At 42.0% G+C, this 21,919-nt stretch overlaps 1 protein-coding gene across 2 annotated transcripts in view; it reads right to left on the bottom strand.

Annotated features, from left to right (window-relative positions):
• Nucleotides 1–21,919, bottom strand: part of nbas (NBAS subunit of NRZ tethering complex) — a 300,213-nt gene that overhangs the window by 69,274 nt on the left and 209,020 nt on the right. For both annotated transcript variants that reach the window (XR_015079464.1, XM_085996289.1), the window contains exons 42-44: nt 20,103–20,213; nt 9,600–9,850; nt 4,895–5,229 (exon numbers count right to left, since the gene is read on the bottom strand). Coding sequence is in view for 1 of the 2 variants with exons in the window: in XM_085996289.1 (XP_085852415.1) it covers nt 4,895–5,229; nt 9,600–9,850; nt 20,103–20,213 (697 nt within the window). In the remaining variant the exon portion in view is untranslated. The remainder of the gene's footprint in view (nt 1–4,894; nt 5,230–9,599; nt 9,851–20,102; nt 20,214–21,919) is intronic.

Below are 21,919 nucleotides of genomic sequence, written 5' to 3'. Positions count from 1 at the left end.
TACAAGTTCTTCGTGTTGCGTACACCGCACCCCATTTTCATTCTATTCAAGTCAATTTCACCGCCTATTTTTCAATGCAATGAATGGCCTTTTGGCGAGAACAGTGGCATTGTGAAAGGAGAATGTTTAAAACTATCCTTCGACTATGATATCAGAGCCTCAGCCAATAATTAACTAACCTCTCAAAATGCAGTCTGACAACACTTGTGAAACTGGTGCCATTCTTAATAACCTGTTGTCATCTTAAGCCTGCCAATACTCACTTGCTCATTGAATTATTTCTTTAAATGTATAGCCCTTAAAAATGCTCTTTACATTGTTAAAAAGAAATGATAAGAACCTTTAGTAGGGCCTTGTGAACCTGTTAATGCTCAACATAATGTCTGGGGAGATTTAAACCTCACACAAATGCAAGGTTTTAAGGTGAATTTGAATAATGTCCCCTTCACTTTACAGAACAGGACTGAAGTCCTAAAACTCTGCCTCAGGTTCCTACATTTTTTCAAAAATTGCGGGCAAATGTTACGTAAGTTTTGTCTTGTTACAGAGAACACCTGCCGCACCTAATTCCATTATTAGCTGCCTGGATACCCATGTGGATAAGACGCTGATACAGACAGTCTTTTAAGTGAAATATTTAATGTTATTAGATGGGAATAGCTTCAGATTGTATGCAATGCTTGGTGTGTTGGAACAGTTCTGTTTGCACTGTTTGTTAGTCTGAAAAGATATCACTAAATGACTAGGTCAGTGGATTTTATACATGATCTTTCCAGGGGCATTATTCGAATATTTAATGCAATTTTTCAGTTTCTACAACTGTTCTCAGATTTTGCTGACAGTCATGTACTCTTCATTAGTTTGGTCAGCCTATTAAAATTCTGCTGTAGTAGCTCGCTCTATTCATCAAAAACAACATACACTGCAGGCTCACTGTAACAATCATCGCAGCACACAATCAGCTGTCATAAACCCAAGTCCCGTGTGGTTACTGGGAACTGTTGATATTACAGTCCCTCTACCACTGTCATAATTATGCAATTATTTTTATTGTCCCCTTGTATTTTACTGACTGAACTCATGCACCTGTCAGTGAAGTGATAATTAAGTAATTAGAGAGGGAGTTAGCACTGCACAGTCTACCAGTCATTCTAGGAAAACACGGGGCCGCTATTCATAAGCTGAACTTTGCTGTGTGCATTTGACTGTATTTATACAATAGAATTTTGCAAGGCATAAAATATTACATGCGGTGTGAATAAACAAAATTGTGTAGAGCACTCGGTGCAGTACATGCGTTGAGGTCACACTCCAGGGCCGCGGTTTCGCCAGCCGTGGCGAGTCCGGTGCGGCCGGAATAGGCAGCAGCCTCAAGCCCTGCTCCGTTCTTCATCCCTGATTGGGCTTGTTAAACCCGCCCTGCGAGGTTCCCGGCCAATTAAAAGGAAGTGGGTCTGATGACTTCATCTGATGATGTGTCATCAGCCGGTTTCCTTAAAGGGACCATGTCCACATTCATTTTAACATTTGTGCTGTCAGTGTTCTACAACACTGAAGTGCTGCAAACACTGACAATCACTGCACAAAGGTGCACAGCTGCACCCAGGCTCTCCCATGACTTCCTCCGTATGCTTATGGAGGGAGTAACAGCACGCAGGGAGGCCCTCTTCCCTTCCAATGGGTGGAAGAAACCTCTCTAGGAGGTCAACGCAGCCTGGTTGCACATTGCCCAAGAGGACACAAGCAGGGATGTGGTCAGGAGGACCAGGCTGCAGTGGCGCCAACCTTTCAATGATCTCAGTAGATCACGAAACGTTACTGCAAAGCCACACTCAACCTCATCCTGCTGTGCCTCTCACCACATCCCCATCACTATGCCTTCCCTACCCTACTCCTTCACATCCTTCTCACATAAACTTATCTTGCACCTCCACCCATCCCTCTCTATCTACATTATCACTTCCCCAGTCACTAGCCATCCCTCACACTCACCCTCATCCTAGTCCAATCATACCAACTAACAACACACAAGGGTAGGCACTTGGATGTTTTAGCCAATGTTCATGTAAATCTTCTGTTAATGTGTTGTCAAGCATTGAAATCCTTATTTTCACCACTTTGCCTTCTTGGACAGATTTGTGTGCACCTTTGAAAGTGTCTTAGTGAGTTGCAGTGAATGGTGAGACCTAACGCCCCACCCCCCCACTCCAATGGTGATGAGTGTGAAAGGAATGGCTTGAACATTGCAGGGATGCTTTATGGTGCTGGTGTGGGATGGTGCCAACCTGGCACATCATGTGGCAGCCAGGGTGTACAGTGTTAAGTGAAGTGAATCTGGGCATGGTGAGGCCATCGCTGGCATCCCGGGCAGCAATGTGGTCGGGTGATGATTCCCTGTGTCCAGTACAGCATCAGTTGAGTGCGGAGAAGGTTGGTGTGGATGGTGGTGCTGCTGGTGTGCCCGGTGATGCTGGTGTTGGGGCTGATCTTGATCTTGTTGGGTTTTTGAGGACCAAGGTAAGATTTTTTCAATGGCACCGATACTGATGGAATAGATGGCAGGTGAGGTTGAGATGACAGAAGCGATCTGTCAGTGGGGAGAGGGGTTGTTCCAATGAGGTGACACTGGATAGAGAGTTTGCTCCAAACACTTGCTAACACATAAAGGTCAACCTGTCTTCCAAATGCAGTAGGCAACACCTTCTAACCTTGGAAAGTGAACAGCTATGAAATGGGAGCTTTCATAGACCATTTGCAGCTGTCAGGTTAGTAAATCATTCGATGCTGACACAACACCCGACCTACTTACCTGATATGATCCCCACGCTCCGGAAAAATCGTGGAAAAGCTGGTAAAATGGTAAGTACATAGCAAAATCCTGCTTAACTACCTTTTAACAAGCTTTTAACTATCTAAATTGGCTGACCTGCCACTTGGTGTCAGGTCTGTTCAGGGATGACAGACCCGACACTTGGGAAACTGACAAGGAGGCGGGTTTACAGCGGAATAACGACCCACTGTCAATCTTTTGGATTCTGACAGCGGACCCGCCTCCAAACCCGCACTCGAGCTCTGGCAAAATTCCGGCCCAGGTGTAGACCGAGTACTGTACTTGCAAATGCTGCGGCTGGGAGTTGCCCAGTGTTTGGCTACAGTTAGAAAAAAAGAGAGTACTCAACCTACACCCAAAGGGCAATCTACTGTACTGTATAGAATTTAAAATATCATTTTATTTCTATCTCATACGTTACAAAAAAGGAAATACTTGTGAGAAATCTTGAGAGAAAATTAGATAAAAGGAATAATGTAAAACTGGTGAGTGGAGGCTCTCTATTCTCCTCACTCACTCACAATGGGTCGGGTACTGTACGCGCTATTTGGATTGCTAGATTTACCCATTGTATAATGAGAACAAATAATTGTTACACAGTATTGTATAGAAATTACAGCATGGGAACAGACCATTTGGCTCAACCAGTCTGTTTTGGTGTTGATCCTATTTGTAAATTTGTTGTTTCAGTAAGGCTTAGGCCACATGCAACATCTTGCAATCACTGAGTACTGTACAACATGCTGTGGCCAAACATTTTATCAGATAGGGCACAGTTGGAGTATTCTGCACAATCTGGGCACCCATCATAGGAAGGATATTAGAATCATGGGAAAGGTACAGTGAAAAATTACTGGAAATATATCAGTAAGAACAAGTTGTGGTTAAGGAAAAAGGGTCTGAAAAATTGGAGCTTTTTCATGGGCACAGAGAAGGCTGAATGCAGTAGAAATGTTCAAGATTACAAAAAGGTTTTGAGGGAAAACAGTGAAAGGTTATTTCCACCGTTTGGCAAATGGGTAACAAGGAAGCATCGACTCCAGAGTATCTCTGGGAGAATGCTGGAAGAATTTTTTCACACAGACAGCTATTAGGACACGTAATGCTTTACTACAGTTGGCTTTTGAAGCAGAGACTCTCATTATTTAACAAGAAACTAGGGGGGACAAAAAAATATACAAGAAAAAGGGAAGGGAAATGGGATGAAAGTAGACAGCTCCAGTGGAAGAGCGAACAGCAGATGGGCCAAATAGACTGCCTCTGTGCCGTAGTTTCAGATTCTATGAAGTTTATGGATGAATTAAATCAGCATTTTGTAAAATGAGATGGCAACACAATAACACGGAGTATAAAACAAATGAGTTTGTGGAAATACGTGGTTTGTATTGTTGTCAGACTGTGTATACTTTTGTCTTGTACATAAGCCCGATAGCTTCAATCATGGTTTGAAGTTGCACATTGTGCTGAAAGAGACAAACATATACAGGAAACTCTTTGGTATCCGGCACCGACGGAACCAGCATGTTGCCGGTTGATCAAAAATTCCGGGGATGACGGAGAGGGTTATCTACCGAGGTTATTTTTAACAAAGAAAAATTTAAAAAATCAAGAAATGTGCAGTATACAGTAATTGGGTACTCGCCTACAGAATGTTGTTAAATGGATGGTGGAAGATGCTTGATTAAGTACAGTACTGCCAGTTGAGGGTAATGCAATGCAATGACTACCAGCAGCGTGGGAGACACACAGTACCCCTGTAAAATGGCGGATCAGAAGAGACTACCGGCAGCGCGGGAGAATCAGACTCCTGTTATTGAGGTGTTCTGACTTCCGACAGCACCAAGAAGCCGAGTAGTGGCAGTTTGGAGAACTACCCCCACTGACTAACTCGGCCACCGCGGGAGACTTGGACTCGGCAACATTGCCGGTTATTGAGGTGTTGTTTTCGGAGTGAGAATTTTGCTGGTTAATAGAGAATTCTGGATATTTAGGTGCCGTTTAAATGAGAGTTTCCTGTATTTAGTTCCAAGTAACTCTGTCCCCAAAATAAATAACTTCTATTACCTTGTTCACTGCATTAGCAGAGAAGGTGATGCCATCTAGTAATCCAATAATATCTGCAGGGGACAGTCTGTCGAAATATTTTGCACACGTATCATAGGCATGCAGCCATTCAGTGAATGCCTGTGGTGGTTTTTTAATAAGCTGGAGATCTCCAGTCCAGAAAAGCTTATGAAGCCATGTAGCATAGATGAAGTTTGGGGAAAGCATTGTGCCATCCTTCCCAGGAATTTTGGGTGCCAGTTTGGAAATTGATAAGACATTGTGGCTGGTGAGAACTGGCTCCAATGATTCCAAAGGATCAGAGTCCCCCTCTGTCAGCTTCTTATAATTAAGGTCTAATACAGAACACAGAAAACAAAGTCAGTGCACAAAGGAAACAAAAATTAAACAAATCTCGCATCCTGAATCAAGAGAGATTGTTTGCATTGTGAACAAATTAACAAAAAAAAAACGATTAAAATGCATTCACAAATTACAATATTTATAGCAATCCAGTAACAATCAGATTATCCATCAAAGCAAATCAAATCTGTATTAGAAACAGTTATTGGCCCAGGTTTCCCCACAACGCAAGATAGGTGGCGTACACCGGAAATCTCATCGTCTAGCGCGCCAATCTCACTTTGATTTCCTTTTAGAATACGCTGCAGTGGGCATTGCAGGTAGTCAGGCACTCGATGCTGATCTAAGAGCTGAAGGGACAGCGCATTCACCATCCGCAGCCGTGGGAGGGTTTCAGTGAATGGAAGTGTAACTTCTTAAATAAACTTTAATCAACAATTGTTTTAAGATGCAGCGTCCCTTTGAGTTTTGAGGTCGGTCAGTGTCACTGCTGCGTGTGATCTATGAATGGAGGCCACTGCAAGTGGTTACATTATAAATTATTAATAATTTAGGAATAAATAATTATTGACTTATTTTAATAGATTACAAAAGCATAAAATGTGCATTTTTAATTTATTAAAATATTTTGAGAATGAGACTGGAGACAGCAAAAAATTACATAATGATCTGCTGGCTTTCCTATGAGAAGATGGGCTTAAAATGTTGGAGATATATGTACATCAATTTACTTAAAACTGATTGAAACAATAGGGTTTAAGAAGCAAATTAGAGTTATTACACAGCATCTACAGCATAAAAACAGGCCATTCGGCCCAACAGGTCCATGCACCACATGAGCCTCCTCCCACCCTTCATCTAACCCCATCAGTATAACTCCTTTCTCCCTCATGCACTTACCTAGCTTCCCCTTAAATGCAACTATGCTAATCACCTCATCTACTCCTTGTGGTAGCGAGTTCCACATTCTACCCACTCTCTGGGTAAAGAAAGTTTCTCCTGAATTCCCTATTGCATTTATTAGTGACTATCTTATATTTATGGCCCCTAGTTCTGGGCTCCCCCACAAGTGGAAACATCTTCTCTACGTCTACCCTATCAAACCCTTTCACAATCTTAAAGACCTCCATCAGTTCACCCCTCCGCCTCCTCTTTTCTGAGAAAACAGTCCCAGCCTGTTCAGCCTTTACTGATGAGTAAATCTTCACAGTGCTCCAAGTGTGGTCTAAGCAAGGTTCTATCCAAGTTTAACATAACTTCCCTGCTTCTCAATTCTATCTATCTAGAAATTAATCCCAGTGCTTGGTTTGCTATTTTATTGCTTTGTTAACCTACGTTGCTACTTTTAGTGATTTGTACACGTAGAACCCTTTTCTCCTCTACTCCATTTAGACTCTTATTAAAAAGCAAAGCAAAGAGTTGGAATAAATGGGTCGTTTTCCGAGTGGCAGGCAGTGACTAGTGGGGTACCGCAAGGATCGGTCCTAGGACCCCAGCTGTTCACATTATATATTAATGATCTGGACGAGGGAATTGGATGTAATATCTCCAAATTTGTAGATGACACAAAGCTGGGTGGGAGGGTATGCTGTGAGGAGGATGTCGTGAAACTCCAGTACGATTTGGACAGGTTGGGTGATTGGGCAGAAACATGGCAAATGCACTATAATGTGGATAAATGTGAGGTTATCCACTTTGGTGGCAAAAACAGGAAGGCAGATTATTATTTGAATGGCAATAGATTGGGAGAAGGGGAAGTACAAAGAGACCTGGGTGTTCTTGTGCACCAGTCGCTGAAGGTAAGCATGCAGGTGCAGCAGGCGGTTAAGAAGGCAAATGGTATGTTGGCCTTCGTAGCAAGAGGGTTCGAGTACAGGAACAAGGATGTCTTGCTGCAGTTGTACAGGGCCTTGGTGAGACCACACCTTGAGTATTGTGTGCAGTTTTGGTCGCCTTATCTGAGGAAGGACGTTCTTGCCATGGAAGGAGTGCAGCGAAGATTCACCAGGCTGATACCTGGGATTGCAGGAATGATGTATGAGGAGAGATTGTGTCGATTGGGCTTATACTCACTGGAGTTTAGAAGATTGAGAGGGGATCTCATCGAAACCTATAAAATTCTGTCAGGCCTGGACAGACTAGATGCAGGAAGGATGTTTCCGATGGCCGGGGAGTCCAGAACCAGGGGTCATAATCTAAGGATGAGGGGTAAGCCATTTAGGACTAAGATGAGGAGGAATTTCTTCACCCAGAGAGTGGTGAACCTGTGGAATTCTCTGCCACAGAGGGCGGTGGAGGCCAGTTCATTACGTATATTCAAGAAGGAGTTGGATATATTTCTTAAGGCTAAAGGGATCAAGGGATATGGGGAGAAGGCAGGGACAGGGTACTGAATTTGGATGATCAGCCATGATCTCATTGAATGACGGAGCAGGCTCGAGGGGCCGAATGGCCGACTCCTGCTCCTATCTTCTATGTTTCTATCCAATCAGTATGTGGCCTCCTTATTCATCCTACCAAAAATGCACCACCTCACACTTAGCTATCTAGTAATTCATTTGCCAATTAGACACCCATTCTGCAAGTTTATTAATGTCTTCTTATATTTTGTTGCATTCTTGCTCAGTAAACCCCCAATTCGGTGTTGTATGCAAATTTTGAAATTGTAATTCCAATTCAAGAGTTCAAATCGTTGATGTAAATTATGAACCGTGGTCCCAGCACCGATCCCTGTGGAACACCATCTCTCACCTTTTGGCCACCATTTGAAAAGATGTTTGTCGTGTTAGTGATAGTGACTTTAGTGAGGTTGGCCACTGTGGAAAAATAAGTGAAACAATCTCAAACTGAATGGACTCCAGACATTTGGCCTGGTATTATTAAAACTGAAAATCCCAGGTACAAGAACAGGATACTCAACGATCCTAGCTGTTTACTCTTTGCAACAGTAATACATTTTTAACTGCGAGTTTAAACCTGCCCTTTGAGCAATAAATCATGGAGCTGCCAAGCCACCAACGACATTATTTTCTCAGTCTAAGTGGCAGCAGCATGAAAATTGGCTGAAATGCAGGAAAATTGCGATGGGGCGGAGCTATGATAATTTCCTTCCATTTTCAATGAGGGCAATGGTGAAGCTGCTCAGAAGTCCCAGGAAAATATGGAGTCGTATAATTAATGGCATAAGACACTGACTCCATCATTTCTTCTTCCTTTTCAGCTATTCAAGGATTCCTATGATGCAGATGTGGCATTGCAATGGTGCAAGTTCCCAGGAAAATCCGGGCCTATGTAGGCAGCTGGTTTCAGTAGGCACTAGTTGGAAAGTATCAACTGCGATTATTCTTCCTGAGAGTTGAATTTTATTAAGTAACCAGAGTTTATAAGATGACTCGTACAAATTTAAGTCAAATTCCTGCTATGGTTGCAAAGAATATTAAAGAGACATTTCTCCCATGTCTGTTTATTAAGTGTTCATTTCGCAATGACTCATATTGTTAGTTTTAATCTGTTGCTAACACCAGTAAAGTTTTAAAGTAAATTATCCAGAAATGTACTTCTTCATTTTTCAGATACAACATTAAATATGGGGCTGAGTTGGGCAGGGGAAGGGAAGAGGTAGGAAAAATGTAAAAACTATTAAAGGAAAAAGAACTAAAATGTGGGATAATACACGCTGTAGAGAGGTTGAAGGTCACGTGACATTTAAATGTGCTTCATGTAATGAATATCATTAATTTTCTACCCTATTAAAACTTGCTGAATTTGAAATACATAGAGAACTCAAACACATATAATTTACAGAATTCTTTATTAACTGAAGAGTTGTTATTTTTTTTTAATATAACCCATGTTCCATAATCATTTTGTCCAACACTCTACTACCCTGCATTGATTAAAATCCTTTAGAACTGGGAAGGCACAGACATTGGTACGATAGCAAAATACTGCAGATGCTGGAAATCCGAAATAACAGAAAATGCTGGAAAAACTCAGCAGGCCAGGCAACATCTGTGGAGAGAGTCAACGTTTCAGGTCGAAACCCTTTGTCAAGACTGGCTTTGTAAAGCGTGCTGTCTTGACGAAGGGTCTTCGACCTGAAGCGTCGACTCTATTTCTCTCTCCACGGATGTTGCCTGGCCTGCTGAGTTTTTCCAGGCACAGACACTGCCTCACTGCATGTCACTCGTTGCACGTTTCCTGGTAGATCAAGTTAGAGAAGTCTTCCACCGAGCCCATTTCCTCTCCATAATACATGAAACCCATCCCAGGTTTGGCAAAAATCTTGTAATTATATTATTAAAGCGTGCAAAAAGTACCAGGGTCTTAAAGAAATGAGCCTTTGAACAGGTGAGTGTCCTACCTGGTGCAACGACCTTGAGCTTTTTCAGCAGTTTTATGTGAGTGTCTGGTTTGATGGGCTGTTTCACAAATCTGGCACAGCCACAGCTTTCCAGGAGAGTAAAATAATAAAGTAATCGGATGTGGTCCACACCGTCAACCCCTGGGTAAACATATTTCGTCATATGCTCGTGAAAAGCCTCTGGGTTGGTTTTCAGTACATCAAAAAGGTCAAGAGTTTGAACTCTATTTTTAGTCTCTGTAGTTGAAAGCCTGAGATGTAAAACAAAATCATATATATTGGTGTGAAATTCTATGATGGTTGTAGTGAATGAATTTTACAGTTGAAAATAAGAGTAAACAAGTTGCAGACGTCAGGAAGCATCCCAACTATAGTCATGTTGAGACTTCATTAAACAAATATGGCCTGGTAGGTTGTATACCACCCACTACTGTGACTCCAAATTGGAATCACATTTTTGTGAGCAAGTGACTTAACTATTGCATTAATGAATGTGGAAACTTCTATGGAAATTGTTGTTAACTCTGTTCATTTTAGAGATAGTTCACATTACTGTGCTGTAAATAGTGTTCACTTTTAATGGTCATCTGCTACATGCAGCATGCCATATAGAGGTTGAGCTGTAATACAATAAATCATTCAGCTCTATGCAATAAACCGAACACCTCAATAATGAAAGTCACTCACATGAAAGCTACCACACTGCACTGGAGAAAAAAAGCTTACACCGGTCATTCTGTGGTGAGTTATCTTTCACGGACTGAATTCTAGACACAATACTCACTCTTTTAGAGTGTAATGGAGCCAAATTTGCTGATGATACAAAGATAGGTGGGAAAGCAAATTGTGTGGAGGACGCAAAGAGTCTCCAAAGGGATATAGATAGGCTCAGCGAGTGGGCAAAAACCTGGCAGATGGAGTTTAATGTGCGAAAATGCGAGGTTATCCACTTTGGTAGGAAAAATAAAAAAGCAAATTATTTAAGTGGGGAGAGATTACAAAATGCTGAGGTACAGAGGGATCTGGGGGTCCTTGTACATGAATCACAAAAAGTTAGCATGTAGGTACAGCAAGTAATTAGGAAGGCAAATGGAATGTTGGCCTTTATTGCAAAGGGAATGGAGTATAAAAGTAGGGAAGTCATGTTACAACTGTACAGGGCGTTGGTGAGACCACACCTGGAGTACTGCGTACAGTTTTGGTCGTCTCATTTAAGGAAGGATATACTTGCATTGGAGGCAGTTCAGAGAAGGTTCATGAGGTTGATTCCTGGGATGAAGGGTTGTCTTATGAAGAAAGGTTGAGCAGGTTGGGCCTATACTCATTGGAGTTTAGAAGAATGAGAGGGGATCTTATTGAAACATAAGATTCTGAGGGGGCTCGACAGGGTAGATGCAGAGAGGATGTTTCCCCTCAAAGGTTAGGATCCCTGGTCTGTGCTGAGTTTGCTGATCTCAGTCAGGCTAACAGTGAGGTGCTATAATTCTACCTGGACTGTGGAAGAAAAAAAATCAAAATCAACCAATTCTTGCTCTCGATAGCCATTCGGCAACTCCTGCAGGAAAATGCTTTGTGTGGACATCTAGCAAGGAAAGGATCTAGAATTCCATAGTCAAATAACCTTACAACAATCACTGTCTAGGTTCACACGTAAAGAATGATTATTTGGATTGGATAAGAAACTGGAGGGCTGCTTGTGCTCATGGAACAGCACCCCCCCCCCCCCCCCCCCCCGAGTCAGCACTTTAAGTCAGACAGAGGAGAAAATGCAAGAAAAATTGTAGGAAAATAAATGGAATACTTATCACCCAAAAGGAGCAAATCTTCTGCAATTAAATGACATTAAAAAAAAACTTTGACATTAATTTTCATTCTGTTGAAACAGATAATGTTACCTCAATTAACCGTTACCGTTCATCTAGTTAGTGGAATACCTCAGATCATTAGTCTCAGTTCACAGCTCATCTGCATACTGTCTATATGGTGATCATTTCTAGCTCAGTGTACATCAGTGGTAGAGATTACATCCACAGCTTAGCAGACATGGAGGTTTGCATGAATCATAATCTTACCAACACGAGAGCCGTAACATTTTTAGCGGGACTGTCTAAATATTTATTTCTTTTCCCCTTTTCACATTTCCTCCACTCGTAGCTATACAATTCTAGCTGAGGGTGGCAAATGATCTGCTTCCAGATCGCCACCGATGTTGATTACCAAGGGTGATGCACAAGTAACCTGTTAACAACTCTAATTTTTCCCTTGGTGCAAACATTTGGCCTTTCCACAACACTATGGCTAAGATTGGAAACTGAGCACAACTATGCTTCAGGCCCAGTGGATATAGTTGCTGCCATTTGCCAAAGAATTTGTATATAAAATTGAGCTGTAATCCTTTTTTTCCTCCGGAAGGTAAGTGCTTTGGGACTGAATGACTCTGAAATGAGGAGGGATTGAGTAGACTAGGCCTATATTCCCTAGAGTTTAGAAGAATGAGTGGTGATCTCATTGAAACATACAAAATTCTTACAGGGCTTGACAGGGTAGATGCAGGGAGGATGTTTCCCCTGGCTGGGGAGTCTAGAACCAGGGGTCACAGTCTCAGAATAAGGGGTCGGCCATTTAGGACTGAGGTGAGGAGAAATTTCTTCACTCAGAGGGTGGTGAATCTTTGGAATTCTCTACCCCAGAGGACTGTGGAGGCTCAGTCGTTGAGTATATTCAGGACAGATTTTTGAATATTAAGGGAATCAAGGGATATGGGGATATAGGTCAAGAAAGTGGAGATGAGGTAGAAGATCAGCCATGATCTTATTGGATGGCGGAGCAGGCTCGAAGGGCCAAATGGCCGACTCCTGCTCCTATTTCTTATGTTCTTAAAATATCTGGTGGTAAATAGACTATACTCGGAATAACTCGAACCAGATCTCTATGAAGGCCCATGTCCTTCAGTTGGATGGATACTGATAATGATTTGTCAGTGGGAGCCCTGATCACGGGGAGGATATGCAGGTGCTGCAGTCTGAGAGAAACTGTCACCAGTGACATTTGATGAATACTCTGGGTACTGCTGTCCTTCCATTCAGCCTTATCTTTTATTGTTAGTGTATCTCACCCACATTGAATATCTAGCATTTGTTGTCAGACTTTCAAATGCAAGTAAGCAGCTTAGAGGTCAATGTTGCCAACCAGTCTCTTAGCTGCCATGCCTGAATTATCTGTCGTAATGTTATGATGAATTTTTCCTTCAACAAGAAGAAGGGGTTCCAGTACGAGTTGGAATCCTCTACTTTTTGAACTAGAAAGAAGTCGTGGGAATACAATCCTGAATTTTCCTGTCTTGTGGCATTTTTTCTATGGCTTATAGAAATAGCAATTTCTGTTCTTCATCAGGCAGAAGGCCTTTGTTCGCAGACTATTAAGAAATGATTGCTCTCAATTTTAGGTGAGATTTTGTAATACAGGAAACTTTCGATTAACCAGCCCCTAAATAACCGGCACGCTCTATCCACCGGCAAAATTCGGGAGTCGGTTCAGGTAACTTTTTTTTTACTTTGTTACTTTTTTTTTTACTCCATTTGTTGCTGTGCAAGGGTGTAGCTGAAGCTGTTGCTAAGCTACAGAGACGCTTGCAACTTGTGCCGATTGTTTTGAAGCTGTTACAGGGTTTGTTGCTTTATACGGAGCTCTGAGCTCTGTATCTTTCACTGTAGCGTTTGGTTATCCGGAATTGATGATGAACCGGCACCACGTCGGTCCCGTCCGTGCCGGATACCAGAAAGTTTCCTGTATGGAAGAATCTTCCGTATCACTTACCCAAAAAACCTGACAAAAGTAGGATCCCACACACTCAAAATACACAGATGTAGCCCCTCACTGTTGCCAGTACTAGAAGCGACTCATCCTGCAAATTAGGTAATTTAGCATGCCTCATTATTTTCTTAACCTTCAACGCATAATTATGTAAAATTTCTTAGTTATACTTTTACTGAATTAATTTTATATTACAGCATTAAATTTAACTTTATTTAAGAGTTAAAAATGTATAGCGAATGAATCACTTCTGGGAAGTGGAAGCAGCAGTTTTATTCTCCCCTTAGCCCTTTCTTGTCAACCTGTCTGGATAGATTATTTCCAAGGTTAAATCTTCCTCTGGCCTGAAGGAAAGTCTGTTTGACAGTAATAAAGGAATGGAAGTCCATCTCTTTCAGGGCCTTGCTCAGAATAACTTTCAGCCTTTGTTCGTCCTTCTTGAAGCCTTGTAGAACAGGTCTCACTTGATTGTCAAAAAAAGACCTTGCTCTGTGACGTAAGAAAACTACTAGGCACTTGGTCTAAGCGTTAAACAAAGCTTTAATCAACTGTTTTACAACATGGAGGTCCAGTTGTGTCCTTCACTAGTTCCTGTTAAGAATGTCCTGTGCAAGCTGGGCCCGTGCCCGAGTATTTATACTCTCCCTGGACAGCGCCACCCGCAGGCCGCTCAGTTGATTCATGTCACTATGATCTGTAGTTGACATGTGGGGGTTAGTGAAGAGGCACTCTAGGATTTTATTCTGGAGGAATACAAGTTTACCATGGAATCCTGAATGATGCAAAGCAGAATATGGCTCTTGGCTCCTGGAGTGAGGACGTCCACACTGCATTGTTACAAAAGTCTGGGTTTTGGGATTAAGTGAACTCTATTAGTCTGAGATAACAACAGAAAATGCTGGAAACACTCAGCAGGTCAGGCAGCATCCGTGGAGAGAGAAACAGAGTTAACGTTTCAGGTCTGGGACCCTTCGTCAGAAACTCTGTATTTAATATAGCTCACTCTTAAAAAAAACTACTGCATGTGATTTGTTTACCTCACAAATGAAGGTAAGCCTTGAATCAAATTTATTCTCATTATAATGAAGTGAATCCAAAAAGCATGGATTTCCCCATTCCTGGAAATCCTGCTTTTCCTTCTCCTTCAATTGTCTCCCTGCCCTTACTGAAGGTGGAGATTCACTGTTCGGTTCCAGGAGCATTAGTCAGCCACTGGTGCTTCGTCCAAGTGGCCTTGATTCTATGTGAAAGATGACAGTGGGAGCCTATAAGCTATTTGATGTGAAGAGCATCATAAATGAGCCCTATCCTCATCCAATATCCACACGGGCATAGCCTCAGGAGTGGGAGCCCAGCCCAGAGGTCTACAGCCAATCACAGCACTCTTACACTGCTACCCTGGCTGAGATTTTCTACCTCAGCAGACACCAGGGAGCAAAATGACGATTTTCCTCTTCTGCATGGCTTAGAGACTTTTCTCAATCATCGGGATCATTGAAAATTCTTTTTCAATGAGCAGTGATGCACATCCGTAAACTCAATTTTCTTAATCCTACGACGCTGAATAAATCTTCAGCTCCTAATGAAAACAAATAAATGGTAATTTCTGCCCTTTGATAGACTGCATATTTAGTGAAAATTGACTTCACTGGGACAGGGGGATATTAGCATCTAGACTTGTAACATAAATTCTGTCCCTCTATTACAGCAAGGTGGGGTGGGTTAAAGGGCTACTTTAAAAATAAATGTTGCTACAATGCGATTCTGGATATTAGGTGCAGTGTGCCAAGGAGGTTTCAGCAGCAAATGTTTCTGGCGGAGTTAAAACAAAAACATGGCATTGTTTTAGGGAGATAGATAGCGTCCTCAGTAGCCAAGAACGAGAATCCCAAAGGGTGTGTTGCCAGGGTAAAGGATATCTCACGGCGGCTGGAGAGGAACTTGGAAAGGGAGGGGGTAAATCCAGTTGTCGTGGTCCATGATGGAACAAACGACATAGGTAGGAACAGGGAGGAGGTCCTGCTGAAAGAGTTTCAGGAGTTAGGCTCTAAATTAAAAAGCAGGACCTCGAGGGTAATAATCTCTGGATTATTGCCTGAGCCACGTGCAAATTGGCATAAAAACAGACAGATCAGGAGAATTAACACGTGGCTAAAGGGCTGGTGTGGGAAAGAGGGGTTCCTGTTCATGGGACACTGGCACCAGTTCTGGGACAGGAAGGAGCTGTACCGATGGGATGGGCTCCACCTGAACCAGGATGGGTCCCGTGTCCTAGCGGAAAGGGTAAATAGGGAGCTGGCAAAGGTTTTAAACTAGTAAGATGGGGGGGGGGGGGGGGGAGGGATCTACAAGAAACGTAACCAGCCTAATTATAAACAAAACAGGAAAAGATAGCATAGGAAAGAATAAAGGGAGGACATTGATGGCAAGAGAATAAATAGAGTTATAGAACAGGAGTCTAAAAAGATGGTTAGACAAAGTGAGAGGAAATCCTGTTAAAAATGAGTTAAACTGTCTGTACAGCATTGCACACAGTGTCTGTAATAAAACAGGGGGAGCTGGAAGCAATTATGCTTGGTGAGGAACCAGTCAGTCAGTCAGTCATAGTAGGGATTACTCAGATATGGCTACAGAAAAATCAGGACTGGGAATTAAACATTGCAGGGTATAACATATTTAGAAAAGATAGAGAGGGGAAAAGGGGAGGTGGAGTAACTGTACTTATTAGGGGTAACATCATGGCAGTAGAAAAAAGTGACGCAGCTATCAGCAAGACAGAAATAGAATCCATATAGATAGAGATAAAAGATAATAAAGGATCAATCACACTAATAGGTGTAGTCTACAGACCACCAAGTAGTGGAAGGGAGGTGGAGGAAGAAATATGCAGACAAATTAGGAAAATGAGAAAAAAATAGAATAATAATTATGGGGGATTTCAACTACCCCCATATTAATTGGACAGGAGAGGTAGGTAAAGGGGATAAGGGAATGGAGTTCCTACAATATGTACATGATTCCTTTCTAACCCAATATGTAAAAAGCCCAACAAGGGAGGATTCGCTATTGGATCTAGTAATGGGGAATGAACCAGAGCAGTAAAGAGAAGTAAAAATAGGGGAATATCGAGGCAATAGTGACCATAATATAATATGCTTTAAGGTGATAATTGAGAAGGGCATAAGTATGACGAAAACCAAGATAATAACTTGGAGAAAAGCTGATTTTGAAGGGCTGAGCATAGAATGTAGGAAAATAAAATGGGCAACAATATTGGCAAACAACATAAGAAATAGGAGCAGGAGTAGGCCATTTGGCCACTCGAGCTTGCTACACCATTCAATAAAGTCATCTTCTACCTCAACTCCACTTTCCTGCACTATCCCCATATCCCATGATTCCCTTAATATCCATAAATATATCGATCTCTGTCTTGAATATACTCAACGACTGAGCCTCCACAGCCCTAAGGGGCAGAGAATTCCAAAGATTCACCACCCTCTGAGTGAAGAAATCTCTCCTCATCTCAGTCGTAAATGGCCGACCCTTTATTCTGAGACTGTGGCCCCTGGTTCTAGACTCCCCAGCCAGGGGAAACATCCTCCCTGCATCTACCCTGTCAAGCCCTGTAAGAATTTTGTATTTTTCAATGAGATCACCTTTCATTCTTCTAAACTCTAGAGAATATAGGCCTAGTCTACTCAATCTCTCCTTACTGGACAATCCCCCCATCCCAGGAACCAGTCTGGTGAACCTTCGTTGCACTACCACTATGGCAAGTATATCCTTCCTTACATAAGGAGACCAAAACTGTACACAATACTCCAGGTGTGGCCTCACCAGGGTCTTTACTCTTATACTCAAATCCTCTTGTAACCAGGAAAAGAAAGACTTGCATTTATATAGCGCCTTTCACGACCACCGGACATCCCCAAGTGCTTTACAGCCAATGAAGTACTTTTTTGAAGTGTAGTCACTGTTGTAATGTAGGAAACATGACAGCCAATTTGCGCACAGCAAGCTCCCACAAACAGCAATGTGATAATGACCAGATAATCTGTTGATTGAGGGATAAATATTGGCCCCAGGACACCGGGAGAACTCCCCTGCTCTTCTTCAAAATAGTGCCAAGGGATCTTTTACATCCACCTGAGAGTAGACGGGGCCTCGGTTTAACATCTACTCTAAAAGATGGCACTTCTGAAAGTGCAGCACTCCCTCAGTGCTGCACTGGAGTGTCAGCCTAGATTTTTGTTCTCAAGTCTCTAGGCTATAGAACGATGTAGAACAGCAATGGGAAACATTTAAAACAGTGTTCAACAGAGTGGCAGGAACAATATATTCCACTAAAAGGAAAGAACAAATTAAACACTAATGAAACTCCATGGATGAATAAAGCCATAAGGGAACAATTGAGGGGAAGGAGCGAGGCATACATTAAGTACATAGACAGCAGGGGAATGCATGATAAGGGAGAATACGAAGAGATTCGGAAAGAAATTTTAAAAAAATTAGGAAGGCAAAGCGGAACTATGAAATTAAATGATCAAGGAACATAAAACAAAATAGTAAATATTTTACAGGCACATCAATAAAAAAGGAAAGTTGGGATGGGAAAAGGGCCATTAAGGGATAGACAAGATAATACCACATGTAACGATAGAGAGGTGGCAGAAATATTAAATAATTATTTTGCTTCAGTATTTACCAGGGAGATGGAACAGGTGGACATGACATGTATGATGAGATTAGTGTTGAGATAAGTGCATTTAAAATAAAAAGAGGGGATATATTAAATAAACTAATCAAACTCAGGATAAAAGCCCTGGTCTGGATGGATTGCATCCACGCATTTTAAAAGTATCTAGGGAAGAGATAGCAGAGGCATTACTACACATATTTAATAATTCGTTAGAAAAAGGTGTAGTGCCAGAGAACTGGTGGATAGCTAACGTAATATCTATATTTAAGAAGGGAGATAGAACATGTCCAGGGAACTATAGACCAGTCAGCTTAACATCGGTGGTAGGAAAAATAATGGAATCCCTACTAAAGGAAAAAATAGAAGAACATCTAGAAACCAAAAACATAGTAATGAATAGTCAGCATGGATTTCAAAAGGGAAAGTCTTGCTTGACCAACCTCACTGAATTTTTTGAAGCGGTAACAGAGAGAGTAGATGTAACTTATCTAGATTTTCAAAAGGCCTTCGATAAGATACCCCTTAATAGACTGAGGAACACGGTCAGAGAATGCAGAGTCAGGGGACAAGTAGCAGAATGGATAGCTAGCTGGCCTCAAGATTAATAAACTTGCAGAATGGGCATATAATTCACAAATGAAGTTCAACACAGATAAATGTGAGGTATTACATTTTGGTAGGAAGAATAGGGAGGTCACTTATTACTAGGAGGGCGCGAGTCTAGGTGGGGTAGAGGAACAAAGGGATCTCAGAGTACAAATACACAAATCACTAAAAGTAGCGACACAGGTTAGCAAGGTCATAAAAAAGACAAACCAAGCACTAGGGTTTATTTCTAGAGGGATAGAATTGAAAAGTAGGGAAGTTATGCTAAACCTGTATCGAACCTTGGTTAGACCACACTTGGAGTACTGCGTACAGTTCTGGTCGCCATATTATAAAAAGGATATAGAGGCACTAGAGAGGGTGCAGAGAAGATTTACAAGGATGATACCAGAAATGTGAGGGTATACATATCAGGAAAGGATGGGCAGGCTGGGTCTCTTTTCTCTTGAAAAAAGGCTAAGGGGTGACCCAATAGAGGTCTTTAAAATTATGAAAGGTTTTGATAGAGTGGAGAGAGAGAGAGAATGTTCCCACTTGTGGGGAAGAGCATAACTAGAGGCCATCAATATAAGATAGTCACCAAGAAATCCAATAGTGAATTCAGGAGAAACTTCTTTACCCAGAGAGTGGTGAGAATGTGGAACTTGCTACCACAGGGAGTGGTTGAAGCGAATAGTATAGATGCATTTAAGGGGAGGCTAGACAAGCACATGAGGGAGAAGGGAATAGAGGGTTACGCTGATAGAGTTAGATGAGGAAAGACGGGAGGAGGCTCGAGTGGAGCATAAACGCCGGCATGGACTGGTTGGGCCAAATGGCCTGTTTCTGTGCCATATGTCCGATGTAATCCTATCACTAACAAAAGTCTCTGCTCTACTATAACATTTAATACTCCATGTTGTTTAGAACTCCCTCGCTAATAGCAAAAATAATTTTAAAAAGACACCTTTGACAGAACTCGTTCTTCTCTAATACAATGCTTCTGAATGTCTCCCGAATGCAGGATTAAAATTAGCATATTGTCGTGTTGTCCTTGGGGAATATATTTCCACAGCACAGACTGATTCTTTTGAACTGCCGTCATGTCTGGCTATGATAAATTGACCCTTAGTGTTAGCGGGATTAAATACATGGGGTTACGGGGATAGGGTGGGATATGTGTTGGTGTAGGGGTTACGGGGATCGGGTGGGATATGTGTCGGTGCAGGCTCGATGGGCCGAAATGGCCTCTATCTGCACTGTGTGGTTTCTGTGGTTTCTGTGGTCTTGTTTACTTAGAGTAAGAATGAAAAACCAGGATTGAGAAGTAAACAGAAAAATGGCGTAAAAAATAAGTAAAGGAGACATGTTTGTACAAATGAACCCATTACTTAGCGACTTACCCACTATCAGTGAAAAGGAATTCCAAATGTGTCATGCAAACTTCCCAGAGCGGGATACTGTATCGCTGAGCCAGAGACACAGAGATCTTGTACACATTTTCCTCCAAGGTTCTATGAAAAAACAATTATAAACATGGAAAGATCAGTATTTGAAATCATCCTGCCAGAAAATTCATGCAAATAATCCCTTTGAAACAAATCTTAATGGGTAAATTATATTAAGCTAACAGATAAATAAAGCTATCTGCAAACCTTTAACATTGAATGGAATAGTCTTCTCATCTGGAGATTGTGACTTGAGTAAAATGATGGAGAAGCCTTGAAATTCCATGAGGGGTTTCCCTCAATCTCTTGCCATAACTTTGTGGAGAATGGCAGAACCCCTGGAGAAATGGCGGAAAATGACCCTTTGTGCGGTTTCTCTGAAGGGGTCTGCTAGTTTCCCGCCCAAGTTCCAGCAAGAGACTAGAAAAATCACCGTGGAATTTCGAGGTCCATCTTTTCAGCTTCCAGTCTGGGTTTCCCAGAGTGGATAACATGAAGATGCCAGAGGTTTGCAAATCAGGTCAGTTTGAGTCCGTTTTCACATGCTGAATAAGAAACCACACAAGTTTTTTAAACTTGCACTTTTTCCTTTCCCCAGACAATTTATTCAACAGTATACATAATTAAAACTCGAGTAATATGCAGATTTTAATGAATCATTCACACAGCTGAAGACATTTCCCAGTGAAATGAAACATCCAGGACAAGTTAATAGACTGTGTGTTTGGCTTATTTTATTTTAAGTGGACTGGACTGATTAATTGAAACTTCACCAGAAAGGCTGATTTCGAACTTCATTATTGCTGTGCAGTCTTGTCCCAGTGGACATGAATCCACTTCAGTAACAGTTCTGAAGTTGGCATTTATCCAACCATCTTGTCCCAATAGACTGGTGTAAAAAGTAGTAAGCAAGAATATCAGAATGTAGGAACATGATGCTGTTTAGCTTTATCCTGTCATCTACATCTTGTATAACAACAACAACTTGCATTTATATAGTGCCTTTACCATAATAAAACATCCCAAGGTGCTTCAAGTGAGCGTAATCAGGCAAATATTGACACCAAGCAAAAGAAGGCGCTATTACAGCGGGTGACTAAAAGCTTGGTCAAAGTGGAACATCTTAAAAGAGGAGGGAGGTGGAGAGGTTTAGGGATGGAATTCCAGAGCTTAGGACCCAGACGGTTAAAGGCACAGCCGCCAATGGTGAGGCAAAGGATATGGGGGATGCACAAGAGGCCAGAACTGGTGGAACGCAGAGTTCTCAGAGTAATGTGGGGCTGGAGGAGGTTACAGAGAAAGGGAGGGGTGAGGCCATGGAGGGATTTGAACACGATAATGAGAATTTTAAAATCAAAGTATTCGGGGACTGGGAGGCGATGTAGGTCGGCGAGCACAGGTGTGATGGGCGAACGGGATTTGGTGCGAGTTAGGATACAGGCAGCAGAAGTTTTCAATCTGCTCAAGTTTATGGAGGGTGGAGGCAGCCCAGGAGAGCGTTGGAATAATTCGTTTTGAGGGAACGAAAACATGGATGAGGATTAAGGACGCAATCTATCAAAGAATAAAGGGCCAGAATTGACAGGAGTGGGGCGTCTCGCAGTGTGCCTGCGAGTTGGATTTTTCCCTTCACCCTACAGCTCAAAAGATTTTTGCGCCGCAGGTTGCCGGCAGTGCGAATTGATAAGGTTAATGGGGCATCTGGGACCTTGGTGAACGATGGGGCCAATCGTCTATCTCCTTCACCAATGAAATTTAAGGATAGAGAAAGA

This window comes from Somniosus microcephalus, chromosome 9, assembly GCF_052327205.1.
Source record: "Somniosus microcephalus isolate GS21.2 chromosome 9, FLI_Smic_1.0, whole genome shotgun sequence".
Classification (NCBI taxonomy): domain Eukaryota; kingdom Metazoa; phylum Chordata; class Chondrichthyes; order Squaliformes; family Somniosidae; genus Somniosus; species Somniosus microcephalus.
Note: the sequence above shows the minus strand (reverse complement) of the source record. Positions and strands in the feature narration are given on the sequence as shown.